Source organism: Mixophyes fleayi, chromosome 2 (genome assembly GCF_038048845.1).
Source record: "Mixophyes fleayi isolate aMixFle1 chromosome 2, aMixFle1.hap1, whole genome shotgun sequence".
NCBI lineage: Eukaryota > Metazoa > Chordata > Amphibia > Anura > Limnodynastidae > Mixophyes > Mixophyes fleayi.
Window position 1 is genome coordinate 331,403,909 of NC_134403.1, and position 15,662 is coordinate 331,419,570.

Below are 15,662 nucleotides of genomic sequence, written 5' to 3' on the forward strand. Positions count from 1 at the left end.
CTAAAGATACATTTATCTGCTTTTTAAAGGGAGGACTTGGATGAAAGAAGCAAAGAATAAACGCCATTGTGTGCAGACATCCATTCACTCCACTGCTGTATGACAGACAGCTGAGAATCATCAGTCCAGCAGTGGTAGACTGTGACCTGGGACTATGCTGGCCAGCCCTTGCATACATACTGCAGAGCCCTGTGATTATACATATGGTCTCATTGGGATATGAGTCTTACTACACAGTATTACAGCTTGAGAGCAGCTCTTCATATAGAAACTACTTTTATTTCTCCGCTCTATACTCAATGCGGCCGCAAGAATCATCTTCCTCTCACGCCGCTCCTCCTCCTGCCTGCTCCCTGCGCTCAGCCAATGATGCCGCGCCTCCACTCTGATCACCTCTTCCCACTCCAGAATCCAAGACTTTTGCGTGGGGCCCCCCTTCACTGGAATGACCTCCCTCGCTCCATCCATCTCTCTCCTACTCTGTGCTCCTTCAAACGTGCACTCAAAACTCACCTCTTCCTCAAAGCCTACCAACTATCCACTTAACCCCCCCCCCCCCCCCATCTCCTCCGCTCATTCTCCCCTCTCTCCCCTTGCCTCAACTGACTTATCTTTGTGCCTGGTCTGTTTACCCTCCCTTAGGATGTAAGCTCTCATGAGCAGGGCCCTCTTCCCTCCTATCTCCTAACCTGTTTTTCTGCTCCGTCGTTATTGCATTAGCCTGCCTGGACTTTCTGAAGTATTTGTACTTTTTGTTTATTGTTCCGTACTGTTTCACCCCGTATAGTCTACTGTTTGTACTGTGTGCGGCACTGCGGAAATCTTGTGGCGCCTAACAAATAAATGATGATAATAAATGATTCTACAAACTTGACTACAGTTGGGAGAATAAGCTGAAATTTGCATGTTGTGTATTTAGGGCATTTTAACGATACCAGTAACTGTCTTGTCTGGCTGCTACATGTAGAGAATGTTACTGTAAGTCTTCTACCTGTGGGAACAGAACGCTTTACCAGACAGCGGGATGATTCAAATAAAGGGAAATTAAAATTCTATACACAGTGTCCAGTGATCATGATCAATTCTGACATGTCTGCTTTCAAATAGTGTTTTCTGATTCTAGCCCAGAAGCTATTGGCGGCCCACTAAGGAATTTATGTAGCCTCTGGCCTTATGGAGCGTCTTCAGAGCCTATAGTATGACATTAAGATCTTATCTACGAGCATACATTTATTTATTTATTTTTAAAAAAAAGCTTTTATGAACATTGCAAATATATCGTATGCAAAAGAGCAACTAAGCTCACAATTGAACATTATTATTTTCATATATGAAATGTTCGAACCTTGGGGCTTAGTTGTACTAACCTATGAGAAATTCTTCAGCATCTTGCAAAAAGGAGCACAAATCAGCACTCCTGCTGCTTGGTATTGCAGTCCCTGGGCTAGATTTACTAAGCTGCGGGTTTGAAAAAGTGGGGATGTTGCCTATAGCAACCAATCAGATTTTAGCTTTCATTTATTTAGTACCTTCTACAAAATGACAGCTAGATCTGATTGGTTGCTATAGGCAACATCTCCACTTTTTTCAAACCCGCAGCTTAGTAAATCTAGCCCCCTGTCTCCTTTCAACAGTCCAAGCGTTAGAGGGCTGTGCAATGTCAGGAATATGGCTGGGTACACACTATACAAAAAAAAAAGTCCAGATTAGCATACCGATTCACACTAAACACATTTTACAGTATTTACCTTCAGATCTGTGCTCTTCATCTGTCATAACCATTGGCTGAAAAGCCTGTGACTCTGCATACTCCATAGAGATCTGTGGACACTGCCGTCACGAGTGCGTACACGCTGCAGAATTGGAAAAACTGCTCCATCACTTCACAACATATTTCATCCGGTTTAAAAACCAAGTGAAACAATACAATGTGCTTTGGGTCGATAATCGCTCATCATTGCAGTGTACACACTAATGCAATATCTGGCCGAACGCTCGTTTATCAAATGATTGGCCCACTTACCCTTGTGCATCAAACCATTGTCCCATAGATTGTAAGCCCACTTACCCTTGTGTATCAAACCATTGTTCCACAGATTGTAAGCTAAAGCAGGCCCCTCTGACCTCTCTGTATGTATGTATTACCCAGTATTGTTTTATTACTGTTTGTTCCCAATTGTAAAGCGCTACGGCATCTGCTGGCGCTATATAAAAGATGATGATGAATAATTGGCTGACAACACTGTAGTGTGTACCCAGCCTAATGGCGAGTATAAAGATTTTTGGACGCATACTTGAGATACCCCGGAGTCCACAACAGTCACAATGATTAATCCTTTCATTAACACGACTCTTCTACAAACATTATTATTTATAAAACATTGAGAATTGTATCTGTATAATAATATGGATGTGGCGATATGCTGGTTAATCCTGACAATTGTGATTCTTGTGTACTAACTCAGACTGTAAATGAAAACCCTTCTCCTTTGCATACATGTAAAGAACCAGATGTGTATTACAGTGTTTGTCTCAGGGATTGTGGTCTGGTTATACACTAAACCATGCTGATTCCTTTATATCTCCTTATGCTGTAAATGGGTACAGCAGACGCATATGCTGCACAAAGTCATGATGCAAAACGCACACACAGTGGTACCCATAATTATACAAAACCCAAGTGCTGGAAAGATGCTCTGAAATGATATATACCAGGCAGTGTATTCAGTGTAATGTGGGAAACGAACACATTTTGGTGCTAACCTCTATTCTAAGTCTGTTCTTCAAGGAGTATTTGGAATTTACATGTATATGCCTATATGTTGTACTCTACATATGTTTCACATTATGATCCATTTTAATAATGATGTCTGATTGTGGATATATATTTACTACTATATTCACTATTATATTCTTTTCTAGCTTCCGAGACCAGGTCACTAGTAGCCTTTATTCAGGATTGGGATTGACACTTGAGAGCACAGAATGTTTCAGTGTGTTTCCTCCTCAAACAATGATGTTAGCAGCATCTTGAATGATTTGTGATCGGTGTGACAGGCAGGCCTTGCAGGAAGGGACAGTCAGTAGTCAGCTTGTGATTAATGGCGACAGCACAAACACGTTACATCTGGTTCCTCCTTATGTACAGCTATTGCGTTACAGCAGTGATGGAAGCATTTGTGTATTGTCTCTAGCCTGGTTCTGCTTGTAGAGGGGCAGCACCCGACAGCCGTTATAAATGATTACATTATGATTGTCAGTGTTTAAAGAACCCGTTGGCGGGTGGTTGGTGACCTGTTAGTAAAGCCGGAGCTGTCTGTTACCTTGCTGTTGACCTTTTGTATGATGACACTAGGGAGCTCTAGTGTCTGAGAGAGACATTAAATTCAATCTGTGCTTTATTATAGTTTTGGTTGAGTGCATTTTATTTGTAGCGTAGGATTGGACACCTATCTGTGGATTTAAAATATGTCCTTGTGTCGTCCCTTATAACCTTTCAATAATAGATCATCATAGCCTCTGGGGTGGGTAATTTATTCCGTCAGTAACTCTCCATTCGTCAGAGAAGGATGTTTGTATTCCTCAGCTGCCTGTAGTGTCTGTGGCTTAGACTGGTCTTTACAGATGGATAATTATATTGTCTGTACAGTGATGTATATGCTTCTTATTATATTATACTAAGATGTATTTACATGAACAGGCAGAAATAAAACATTTAACCACAAGAATGACTAATCTGAAAAGAATGAATTGGTTTATCTAGTTCAGGCCTGGCCAACCTGTGGCTCTCCAGATGTTGCGAAACTACAAGTCCCAGCATACCTTGCCACATATTTTCTGGCTATGTCAGGCAAAGCATGCTGGGGCTTGTAGATCCACAGCACCTGGAGAGCCACATGTTGGCCAGGTCTGATCTAGTCTATGCCATTTACCTTCTAAGACAGTGGTTCCCAAACTTTTGCAGTTTGCGGCACCCTTAGAGTCTCCATAATTTTTTCAAGGCACCCCTCCAAAATAATTACTGAGCAGTCCTATTTTAGAAGTAGTTGGGTCAAAAAATTGTAATAAGTATTTAGGTCAGGACAGAAATACTTATTAGTTGTATGCAAAAATGCCCCATCTGCATCCAGACACTCTGCCCCCTCTGCATCCAGACACTCTGCCCCCTCTGCATCCAGACACTCTGCCCCCTCTGCATCCAGACACTCTGCCCCCTCTGCATCCAGACACTCTGCCCCCTCTGCATCCAGACACTCTGCCCCCTCTGCATCCAGACACTCTGCCCCCTCTCACTCTGCATCCAGACACTCTGCCCCCTCTGACTCTGCCCCCCTCCTCTGCCCCCTCTCACGCTATCCCCCTCCTCTGCCCCCTCTCACGCTGTCCCCCTCCTCTGCCCTCTCTCACGCTGTCCCCCTCCTCTGCCCTCTCTCACGCTGTCCCCCTCCTCTGCCCTCTGTCCCCCTCCTCTGCCCGCTGTCCCCCTCCTCTGCCCGCTGTCCCCCTCCTCTGCCCTCTGTCCCCCTCCTCTGTCACGCTGCCCCCTTCCTCTGCCCTCTGTCACGCTGCCCCCCCTCCTTTTTCACGCTGACCTTGACTGGAAGATACAGCGGAAGGTGGGCTAACTGCATTGTTGCTGGCCTCTTTGAAATCTAAAAGTACATTCAAGATTCTTTTCTGTTTCTCTTAAATAACCTCCATTCTTGAGTTTTGTCACTCTAAAATAATGATCAACAGATCTGTATAATAAAAGCTTGAACATACTTTAAGAAAACATTGAGAGTATCATGAACATCGTTATTAACTGTCAGTAAAAACGAATTATTTAAAAAAAATAGTTTTTACCATAGATGACACTTAATGTATTTATGATCCATTTTTTTTAAATAACAATGATTCATTAAAACATTTATTTGAGTGAAATACTGACAAGTATTATTGATACTATTATATTATAGTGCAAATACAAGTGTCAGGACAGACATAGGGAAACAATGATACATATATCTGTCACGCTGTCCCTCTCCTCTTTCTCGCTGTCCCTCTCTGTCACAATCCCTTTCACTCTGCCCCGCGCCAGCCATAGGAAAAAACAAAGAGCACAAAAACGTACCAATCCGCGCGGCGCCGGGACCCAGGAGCCTCCTCTCTCCCGCAGCTGTCACTGACGTCGATATTCAGTGACAGCTGCGGAGAGAGGAGGCTGCTGGTTCCCGGCGCCGCGTGGATTGGTAAGTTTTTGTGCTCTTTGTTTTTTCCTATGGCTGGCTCGTGGCACCCCTGGAAGCCGCGGCGCACACTTTAGGAACCGCCGTTCTAAGAAATACCCTTGCTTCACAATATAAAGCGGTTTAGCCATCACTCTTCGTACAGGTGTGAGTGGGATCCAGCCTGTGTATATAGGTCTCTTCCTATGAACAAAATTGAACAGCTTTAGTAAATTGTTCATCATCGTAGCTAATTTGTGGCTTGGAGACTAATGCATAATGATGCTGAGCTTAATGATCAGACATTTCAGTTGTTGTTGATTGGTATTGATCAGATGACTGCCGTCAGACTGTGTGTGTGGTCATCACCCTCCCACGCTGGTTGTAACGATTATCCTAGTTTTCCCACACGCGTTGGACCAATTGGTCGCAAATCCGCTAGTTGGGCAATCGTGCCACAGCCCAGGTATGCCTATGTATAGGGGACTTAAGAAGTACTTGGTTTATAGTGAGTGCTGCTGGAAATGAATAAGGCAGCTGAATACAGCTACTATATATACACAGAGTTACACATCAACAACATACATGTGTATTCAAAGTTTTATAATAGGTCTTGTGTCATGTAGATATATGGAAGTTATCACTTGCATAGATATTTTATGACCATATCAATGCAGATAAAAAGGCAGTTTATCTTTCTGCAATACAATTCATTAATTTGCATTTTTCAGTTTGTCTACTACAGTATTGCTCGGTGTGGCCTAATTCATTCCTTGAATTCATAATGAGATTGTATTGGATCCGTCTTTTATTACATGCATGGTGTGTTTACATTGGATGTACTGCACCTAGGAACGATAGCTATATATGCAGACTGGGGCCGGATTAAGGGAACGGAGGCCCCTGGGCTAAGGGGGCCTCCATTGCCCCGTGAGGCCCCCCCAGTGAGCTGCTGCCCCCCGTGATCAATAATGCTGCTGAGCACTTTCAAGGGCACCCTGGATGCCCGAGGCCCCTGGGCTGTAGCCCAGTTAGACCTCTGGTTAATCTGGCCCTGATGTAGACACCTGGATTCCTTGGGTAAAACAAAGCCTTTTGTAGGGATAAAATTGCTCAGCGACCTCCCAGTAAATGGGGACCTTCACCTATGTGCTTTTTCTCTACCTTCAATAATCATGTCCGGCAAAATAAAATCTGGTTCTTCCATCTGGGTGAATAGACACAAGCATGCCAGTATTTTCACTTGCAAAATCAGTGTGCTTTGCATAAAACCAAGCACATTTGCACATCAAAAGAGGCACACATGGCATTTGTGCTGCAAGGAGCTCATCTTTGCACTTTTGGAAATGGTGTCCTAATAGGATCTGATAAAGGTAGAAAAGTCTGTTAAGCTGCTGATGAGTGGCCAAGAATGAATTCACCAATCCACACTGTGCATTTTAGCAGTCTGCAAACCTGTCAATCACTCTCTGCTCAGTTAGGACATCTCCCACATAATGTTATTGCTGCAGATGGTGAAAGAGCATGGTGAGCATAGCAAGCCAAGTATAGACACCTTGGGGGCAATGCAATTGATGGCGATGTGGCGCGGAGACATCGCCGGCAAATACAGTAGAAATCTCCACTCAGTTTTCGTGCGCGTAAAACTGAGCTAAAATTTCTGTCAAATCTCCAAATCGCCGCCGCAAAGTGTCTCGCTGGCGTTCCAGAGACACTTTGCGGCTAATTGAAGTGTATGTCTGTGTGTGTATGTCTATGTCTATGTGTGTGGAACCAGAAGAGTTGAGAGAACTAATATATATATATATATATATATATATATGTGTATGTGTGTATATATATATATATATATATATATATTTTATTATTATTATGATTGACTTATACAATTGCCTAGTATTGAATTCCATGTGCTTAGTGTGTCTGCCCTCTAGTGGTCAAAGATGTAATTGACAATTACTCTTTCACATCCAGAATAAAGCTATTGCAATTTAGATAGAAACCTAGAATTTGACAGCAGAAAAAAACCACTTGGCCCATCTAGTCTGACCATACTTTAACCTATGGTAACCTCAAACTCTATTTGATCCTTAGTTCTTTGTAAGGATATCCTCTTGTCTATCCCAAGCATGTTTACATTGCTCTACTGTATTAGTCTCGACCACCTCTGATGGGAGGCTATACCACTTATCCACTACTCTTTCTGTGAAGTAATTTTTCCTCAGATTTCCTCTGAACCTACTTCCCTCCAGTGTCAGTACATGTCCTTGTGTTTTAATATTTTTCTTCCTTTGTACAATGTTTCCCTCCTGCACCTTGTTAAAACCCTTGATATATTTGAAAGTTTCTATTGTGTCCCCCTTTCCTTTCTCTTCTCCAAACTAGACATTGACATAAGTAAAGATCTATTGATGCCTTGTAGACAGCACGCAGACAATTATAAGCAACAGCTCGTATGATGCTCATTGATACTAAATACTTATTGGGTTTATTGGCAGTGATTTATTTTCTACATGTTACACTATTTTCTATGCTCTTCATATACCACCTCTGTAACCGATTTTGTTTTGTAGATTGATGCATTTCTTGGTTTTAGCCCACAAATATACTGAACCACTTTTTCAGCAACCATTATTTTTATCATTTTATTTATTTATTTTGCCATTCAGGACATTCATGAGTAATAGTCAGCTCTTTGTTCCAGACACAAACCAGGTGGCAGGGATATGCAGATTACACACCTTCAACAGTATTTGTGGGATATTCATGGGATAAGAGCTGCCTTTAATATGCTTAGCCAAATATCTCCTAAACCAGCACCTGCCTAATCCAGTGTGACAGTAATCGTTTACTTAATTTATAGCAAATTGGCTCATAGCTAAATGTCACTTGGCATGTAACACTAAGTAAACATCTCTAATTGTTACAGAAAGAGATTACTATACTTCCTCCAATCCTTTTAGAACTGCTCCTTACTGTGTCAGTACAATCTAACTATTTGTCCTCCCGGAGCTGTTAAGTAGGAACTATGGTGTTTTATTTGTTTAGGTATTGAATGTTTTTGTTTTGCTTTGATATTTCCGCATTATTTTTTTTTTTATCTATTTCAATGAAAGCATTATTTATTATGCCAGTGTGTTTTAGTTCAGTGCCACAGTGTTCTGTTTTATTCAGCGCACTGTGTTCTCTCATAGAGGCTTTATCCAGCGTCCATAGAGAGGGGAAGCCGGCTTGGTTTGGCGGGTTGAATAATATGCTGGGTGAATCTGGCTCCCGGATGGGCAACCTGATGCACTTCAGGGCCCACATGGTGCAGCCCTCCAACCTTCATAAGTGCCACACATTATGGGAGCACAGTGGCTTAGTGGTTAGCACTTCTGCCTCACAGCACTGGGGTCATGAGTTCAATTCCCGACCATGGCCTGTGAGGAGTTTGTATATTCTCCCTGTGTTTGTGTGGATTTCCTCCGGGTGCTCCGGTTTCCTCCCACACTCCAAAAACATACTGGTAGGTTAATTGGCTGCTATCAAATTGATCCCAGTCTCTCTCTCTGTCTGTGTGTGTATGTTAGGGAATTTAGACTGTAAGCTCCAATGGGGCAGGGACTGATGTGAGTGAGTTCTCTGTACAGCGCTGCAGAATTAGTGGCGCTATATAAAATGATGATGATGATTACCCTTCATCTCAGTAATACGTTTTAATCAATACATTTAATCAAAGAAAGAGACGCCTATCTGTAATGTGCAGGCATTGTCATTATGTGTTGCAAGCAGGGCCGGATTAACCCGACGTCTAACTGGGCTACAGCCCAGGGGCCTCGGGCATCCAGGGGGCCCTTGACAGAGCTCAGCAGAATTATTGATCGGGACAGGGGCGGGGGCGCCCCGACCCGATCAATGCTGAGCTCTGTCACTGCAGTCCTCCTTCTACGGCGCTCAGTAATCTCCTTACTGAGGAGATCTCGTGAGAGTGTCACGAGATCTCCTCAGTAAGCAGCTTACAGCGAGCCGGGGAAGGAGGACTGCAGTGACAGGAGAAGGTAAGCGCTTGGGGGGGGGGGACGGTTGGCTAACAGGGGGGCCAGTCTGCTAACGGCAGACTGGAGGGTCCTCCATTCCGTTAGTCCGGCCCTGGTTGCAAGCTATAACAAATCCGCAGGAAGGGGCTGTGGGCAGCAGCTGAAGGCTTGTCGGGCTGCCGGTTGCCCATCACCAGGGAAACCCAGTTTGTTGCTTCTTACAATAGGGCACGATGCAGCGAAATAAAAAGAACACTAAAAACCTGAGGTAAGTTCTCTTTCATCATTACTATGAAATGGTGTAATAATGTTTTCCTGACATAATAAATGCAGCCATTGTGGGGTTTAACCAATAACTGAGAATGCATCCTGTCCACCTGTGACCTGACTGAGGTATGAGGCACAGCACTGTAATCACTACTTGCTGCACTCATCCCTAAGATTTGAAAGTGTGCGGCTTCTGTAATATTGCTTGAGGGCTGCTCATTGCCTGCTGACTTATATTCAGGGCATTATTTTGCCTGCAGTTCTCTCACCTGCACAAGAGAAACCTGCTCCTCTCTCTTAGTCCTAACAGGTTGTTTAGTACATTTTTATTAGACATAAGTGTGTATGTGATGAGAGAGGTGCTCCAATCTATAATTGGGTATAAAGAAGAATCTATGCAATACCCCATATGTGTTTGTATCAAGTCAGATATTATGTAAACATGAAATATATATTTTTATATTTATGTGTTTGATTTCCTAAGTAAATTTTACTACTGTGGTTCATGGTTTTCAGTGTGTACTGCCCTCTGCTGGCTCAGGTTGATACTACCATTTTTGTACAGAAGTTGTTGAATGTACCGTGGAAGTATGTGCAGCTGTGGCCTACATGCAGGGACTGTGATGAAACATGTAACCACAGAACAAAGCTCCAGGATCGGTTCATAGAAGCTACATTTCCTCCAGCAAATTTACGTTTGGACAGGGATATAAAGCTGAGATCAATGTGTGATCAGACCTAGCTATATTGTACAAGTTGGAGTCTGACACTATTGGGAGTAGAATTTGGGAAGCCTTGTACTACTTAATTCTACATTGTGGGGATTAGAATATAATGTTCTCCAGCATAGTCCGGCCACCATGTGTAAGCTACAGTTCGCCTACAGTTACAACCCTGGGGGGCGGCTCTATTAGTGACTCTGCTTTCTTATCAATTTCCATGGAAAACACAACATTAATCACCAGCAGTTATTACGGGTCGACTTTGCTACACATATTAATTTTCTTTGGAAACCTAAAAATGATCTGAAGCGTAGAGGATGCCATTCAGAAAAATGTTCTGTCTTGTGGGATCTGTGAATACACAAACCTGTTAATTATGGACTTTTGATTTGTTTTTCAGGTAATTATTTTTTTTGATCTACAATAAGGAAACAGTAATAAGTAGTAAATTATCTTTTCATGATTGACTTTTTATTGGGGAAATTTAGGCTTCATTTTATGGAGACACTGTTGTAATTATGTGCCATCATGCGGCTTTCTCTTCTCATTCATTTTTATTTGGTTACTATGATTAAATATATTACAGCCTCTAGTCTCGTATACTGGGAAGAAAATTAAAAAGCATGTCTGCATAATTGTCTTATTTAGATCGTCGTCTTGTAAATCTCGCACGCTGGCTTCCTGCGTAAAGGCATTTACTTAGTGTTGTCTTCTTATTCCTACTCTGAAAATTGCACCTGTGTTGGTTTAAAGCAGGGGTGTCCAACCTTTTAGCTTCCCTGGGCCACATTGGAAGACGACGAGTTGGTTTGGGTCGCACATAAAATACACTAACACTAACGATAGCTGATCATCCAAAAAACCATAGAAAACATAGTTAACCTATTAAACTTACTTGGAAATGAAGTTAGTAAGAGTTAGGAAACCTGTTGCAGAATCATGATTAAAGCAGTAGTCCCATTACCAGCTACAATTTAACTTACCTGCATCTGCCCCTTAGTGGGGTTCGGGGTATTAAATGCCAAAAACTTTTTTTCCTCTCTTTCTGCACCCATGAATCATTTTTTTTATTGACCAGTTTGAAATGGTCACCGATATAGGTAGCATCAGGAGGACTAATAGAAATCTACAGAGATTTAAAGATAGGGTGGCGGGAAAAATGGCTCATGGAGCAGCCTCCGATGAGGGTAACAGTGGGTGATAATTTCACCCTACTCAGCACTGCACATTTAAAATGGTTTAAAATATTAAAAATACAATCATCTCTTAATATGTATATTAGATACATACAGAGAACACAGCTAGTTCATAATTGCATGGTGCAGAAAGTCCAAATTCAGAGTAACAACAATAAGATACTGGATAATCTTTCACTGCTGCTGATAGTTCGCGCGGGTGACTCCTCTGTGCTGCGCTACGCAATGGATTTCGGGTGTGATGACGTCACCCCCGACATTCACTGCAAGCGCCGCACGGAGGAGGAGACCAGGGAGGGAGCCGGAGCGCCAGCTGACGTGACCGCAAGGTATTTTTTTTTTTTTAGGATTTTTTTTTCATTAACAGCGCTGCCCCCTTGACACAACCAAAACTCCTGCTGGGCCACATTTACAGGCTGGCTGGGCCGCATGCGGCCCGCGGGTTGGACAACCCTGGTTTAAAGGGATTTATCACTTTATCAGGTTATACATACTCTGCCTGGGAAAATTTACACCAGGCAACATAGGTAGTTAAGATGGATTAAAAGTACCTCTGTTCTGTCTAATAAGCATACAATAGCTACTTGGAGACTGCAATTGTATTTTTGTGGTAGTGCAACTATAGATGTGTTATTTCCCATATGAATATAATTTAATTTAAATGTCTTTAACTCCCACACCAAAAAAATGTCTGGAGTCTGTCTGAACGCTGGATAGCGTTCTGACTGACACTAGGTCTGACGCAGCCACTAAAAAAAAGAAAAAAGATAAGAGAAATACTACAGATACATGATTATGGTTGTTAACACTGTCTGTTATATTCGTTTTCCTGTTCCTTTTTCCTTAAAAAAAAAATATATTGTATAAATTCCTGGAAATCAAAATGTGTTTCAATAGAATAACTACTATCATTGATAGTGAGGGATGTCTGCTATCATTTGCCACTCCTTGAAAATACAGATTTAAATATGATTGCAGTAATGCTTTTTTTTTTGTTATATTTTTTTAATATTTTGCTAAGAGGCAAAACTGCGAATTGTGTTTAGCAATCTGCGTGCTGAATCCCTAGGCACTTGGGCCAGATATGTGAACGTATGTAATACATTGCAAGGTGGGCAGAACCAAACAGGTTGCACTCTACGAGCTCCTCTCCGTACCTGTTGATTGTTTACATTGGTGGCAGCCTTTTTCTGACCCTATATGCATGAGGATACAGCCTATCCATTCACTATGAACCGGTCATGTTAATGAGGCACTCTGTGCCTCATGCCTATGTGAGGTTATTTAGTTCCGGAAGTTTTGAGAATGGGAAGTGTGTAAAACTATTGACATGGGTCATGTTAAAAGGTATACTATGCTTGTATCATTTGCTATTACTCTATAAATAGTGTTACCACATTAGTAATGCCGACCCGAACACCAATGAATCCCATGTCCAGCATAGCTACACTCCCGTTATGTCTCAGGCATGTTGCGTACCTACATACGGAGACCGCAGCCATCATTTATGTCCAGATTGACCCAGACCATCTGTTATCCCCATTTATAGAGAGGTTTGGACCGAATATGACATTATTGTATGCACAGAAGTCCCTTGTAACTTGGGTTGTAGTCTTATAAAGTATGAGAGGATGATTAAGGTACAGACCTGGTGGTGGTTACTGGGACTGCACACTATGAATAGTAAAGGTTCATGTTGACTTCTCATGCCCTACATTTACTCTCTAGTTATTTGAGCTCTTCCATGGTCACAATGTTTGTCTTATGTAGCAATTATCATTCGACCCAGTGTTTCATAACCAATGCATCTCCTGACCCAGGTCCCAAATAAACAGAGTGGTTATGTTAGACTGGAGCAGATGACCTAGGACTTATGTTTTCTGACAACCATAGAAAGTGGAGGGAGGGATTTTCTCTTTTCTGCCTTTTTTGATGGGAAATGATCAGTATAATTTACAGGGTCAGTCTGTCTCGCAGCAGGAGGCCTGGCATGAAGCAGAGATTCAGAAAGATGAAAAGTGCTATTTTGTATACCAGGATACCTGTGTTGGCCATGGGCATAGCATGCACCTTGTCCTGAGCGCTGAACGACGGATCTGTGGACAATATCGCTATACACTGCTGTGGGTTTAATGTCACATTTAATAAGACACGCAGCTTGAGCCTCCGTGTTATCACACTGGGCCGTATAGCCTCGCAGCTACATGGCTGTTGTCGGTAACATTTCTCAGAAGGGTGCTACTTGGATCTGACCTATATAATTTCCAGCAGGGGACTTCCCAGCTCACATGTCCCCGACTACTTCACTTCCTTTATCACAGGTCTAGTCATTGAATATGACTTTTCAAAGTGAATACACAGTCTTGTGTGTTCCTTTATTCATGTTATTGTTCCTTCATGGTTAATTGACTATCAAAATTGTTGTATTATTCTTTACATATAGATTTCCTACATGACTGCAGTCTTGTTATATGTATGTTGTATGTGTATCTTGTTAATATGAGTATTTTCTATCTCTTTGTGATTTTAAAGTGAAGATGGCACATACCCTAGTGGCAGCCATTTATGTGGTCTACACCAATAATCCGCCTATGACTTCAGTTGCAACTATTCATGGCCAATATTCATTAGTATGCAGCTTATAATTTCACTAGGAGCTAGTGATATGACTGAGAGCTGAGAAGTGAGGCACTTCTTGCCTCATGCCTCAATGATGTCATTACTTTCTAGTGAATTGATAGGCTTAATTTTGGTTGAGCCCGGAAAAGTGCCTGCTTCCAATGTGTGTAAGGGTACGGTACAATCTAAACGTGTTGCTATAATTGTTTTTTTGTTTTTGTACGCAGGAGGCGGACAGTGGGGAGGAAGAGTGCCGGTCCCAGCCCAGAAGGTAAACTTGTTTTAAAATATATTCTTGGCCTTAACGGTATCTCAATTATGCTCTTATTTTAAACAAGAGGTGCTACCATTTACTCACATGCCTATGTGACTCAGAGATCTCCCCTGGCTTATAAATACCCAGCTTATAAATATTGGCCTTAGCTTTTTATTGCAATGAAACGGATGTCTTCCCATTAATCCTGATAATACAGACACTTTAGGAGTTGATAGAAAAACAGGGTTAAGGATTTCCAGTGGTCAATATTGGGGCTATTCGGAAGATCGGGAGCCCTAAAACAAAAGCATTTGTGTTTCTGTGTAATGCAGAGTTTATCTCCAGATTACATCTAAAGTAGTAAGCATCAGGGAGCAAAGTAACAGGAAATTGCAGCACCTCTATCTTTTGAGGTATCTGCGGGAAGTACTCTTTAAATCTCTGTATGTGTCATATTAGGCCAGTCTGTGAATGGCTAATAGGTAGTCATTTACTTAGCTTAGCATCAAAATAAGAGTTAAAGGGACTTTATCACCTCCTCCATTTTTCCTGTGGATATTGCCAGTGTGAAAAACTAGGGACTGAGTGATATCACCCTCAGCTGTTTACACTTGTCAACCTGACCATTTCTATACTGTAGTAACGTAAAGGTGAAAAACCTGATCACACAATGGAAACTTGTCCTGTTGACAGGTCGGCCATGCTGTTGGTGGGAGTAATGTGACCTACTGCTCTGGGTTCCAGGGACTGGAGAAATCACAGTTTTAGAGGCCGGTATCTACCTTGGCTAAAGATAGGGAGAATAAATATAAACTGCTCCTTTAAGGATTTTTTTTTCTTATGCTGTCAGAATAGTTTTTTTTTTATGGTGTCTAGTTAATATTTCCCCTTTTTCTGTCTGGGTTATTTGAAGAGCAACATGAATGAAGGCGTGATTAATGTTATCCGTACAAGCTGTGCCCGACCACAAGACATCTTACACAATAACACGTTTCCTGTAGTGCTGCAGGTTCTCACCACAGATTTGTTTACGTCTCTAATGCCAAGTGATAAAGTGACATTATTTTACTTTGCCCAGATGCAGGTGACACAACTAGATTGGTCTCACATTTCATGATAATTTTTGTAGCCTAAAAAAAGCACCAAAAAACAATTGGCAGCACCTCATAATCGGCTAATTTTATTCAAGAACATTAGTACTTGTTGTTTTATTATTTTTATTTATATGTATAGCGCCACCAACTATGCAGCGCTGTACAGTGAATGTTTCACTCACATCAGTCCCTGCCCCACTGAGGAGTCTGAACACACGCACACACGCACACACAACTAGGGTAAATTTTGATAGCAGCCAGTTAACCTCCTAGTATGTTTTT

At 42.0% G+C, this 15,662-nt stretch overlaps 1 protein-coding gene across 1 annotated transcript in view; it reads left to right on the forward strand.

Moving 5' to 3' along the window:
* SSH2 (slingshot protein phosphatase 2) overlaps positions 1-15,662 on the forward strand; it is a 196,049-nt gene that overhangs the window by 88,154 nt on the left and 92,233 nt on the right. The window contains exon 3 of the mRNA XM_075196886.1: positions 14,258-14,301. Within this exon, the coding sequence (XP_075052987.1) occupies positions 14,258-14,301 (44 nt within the window). The remainder of the gene's footprint in view (positions 1-14,257; positions 14,302-15,662) is intronic.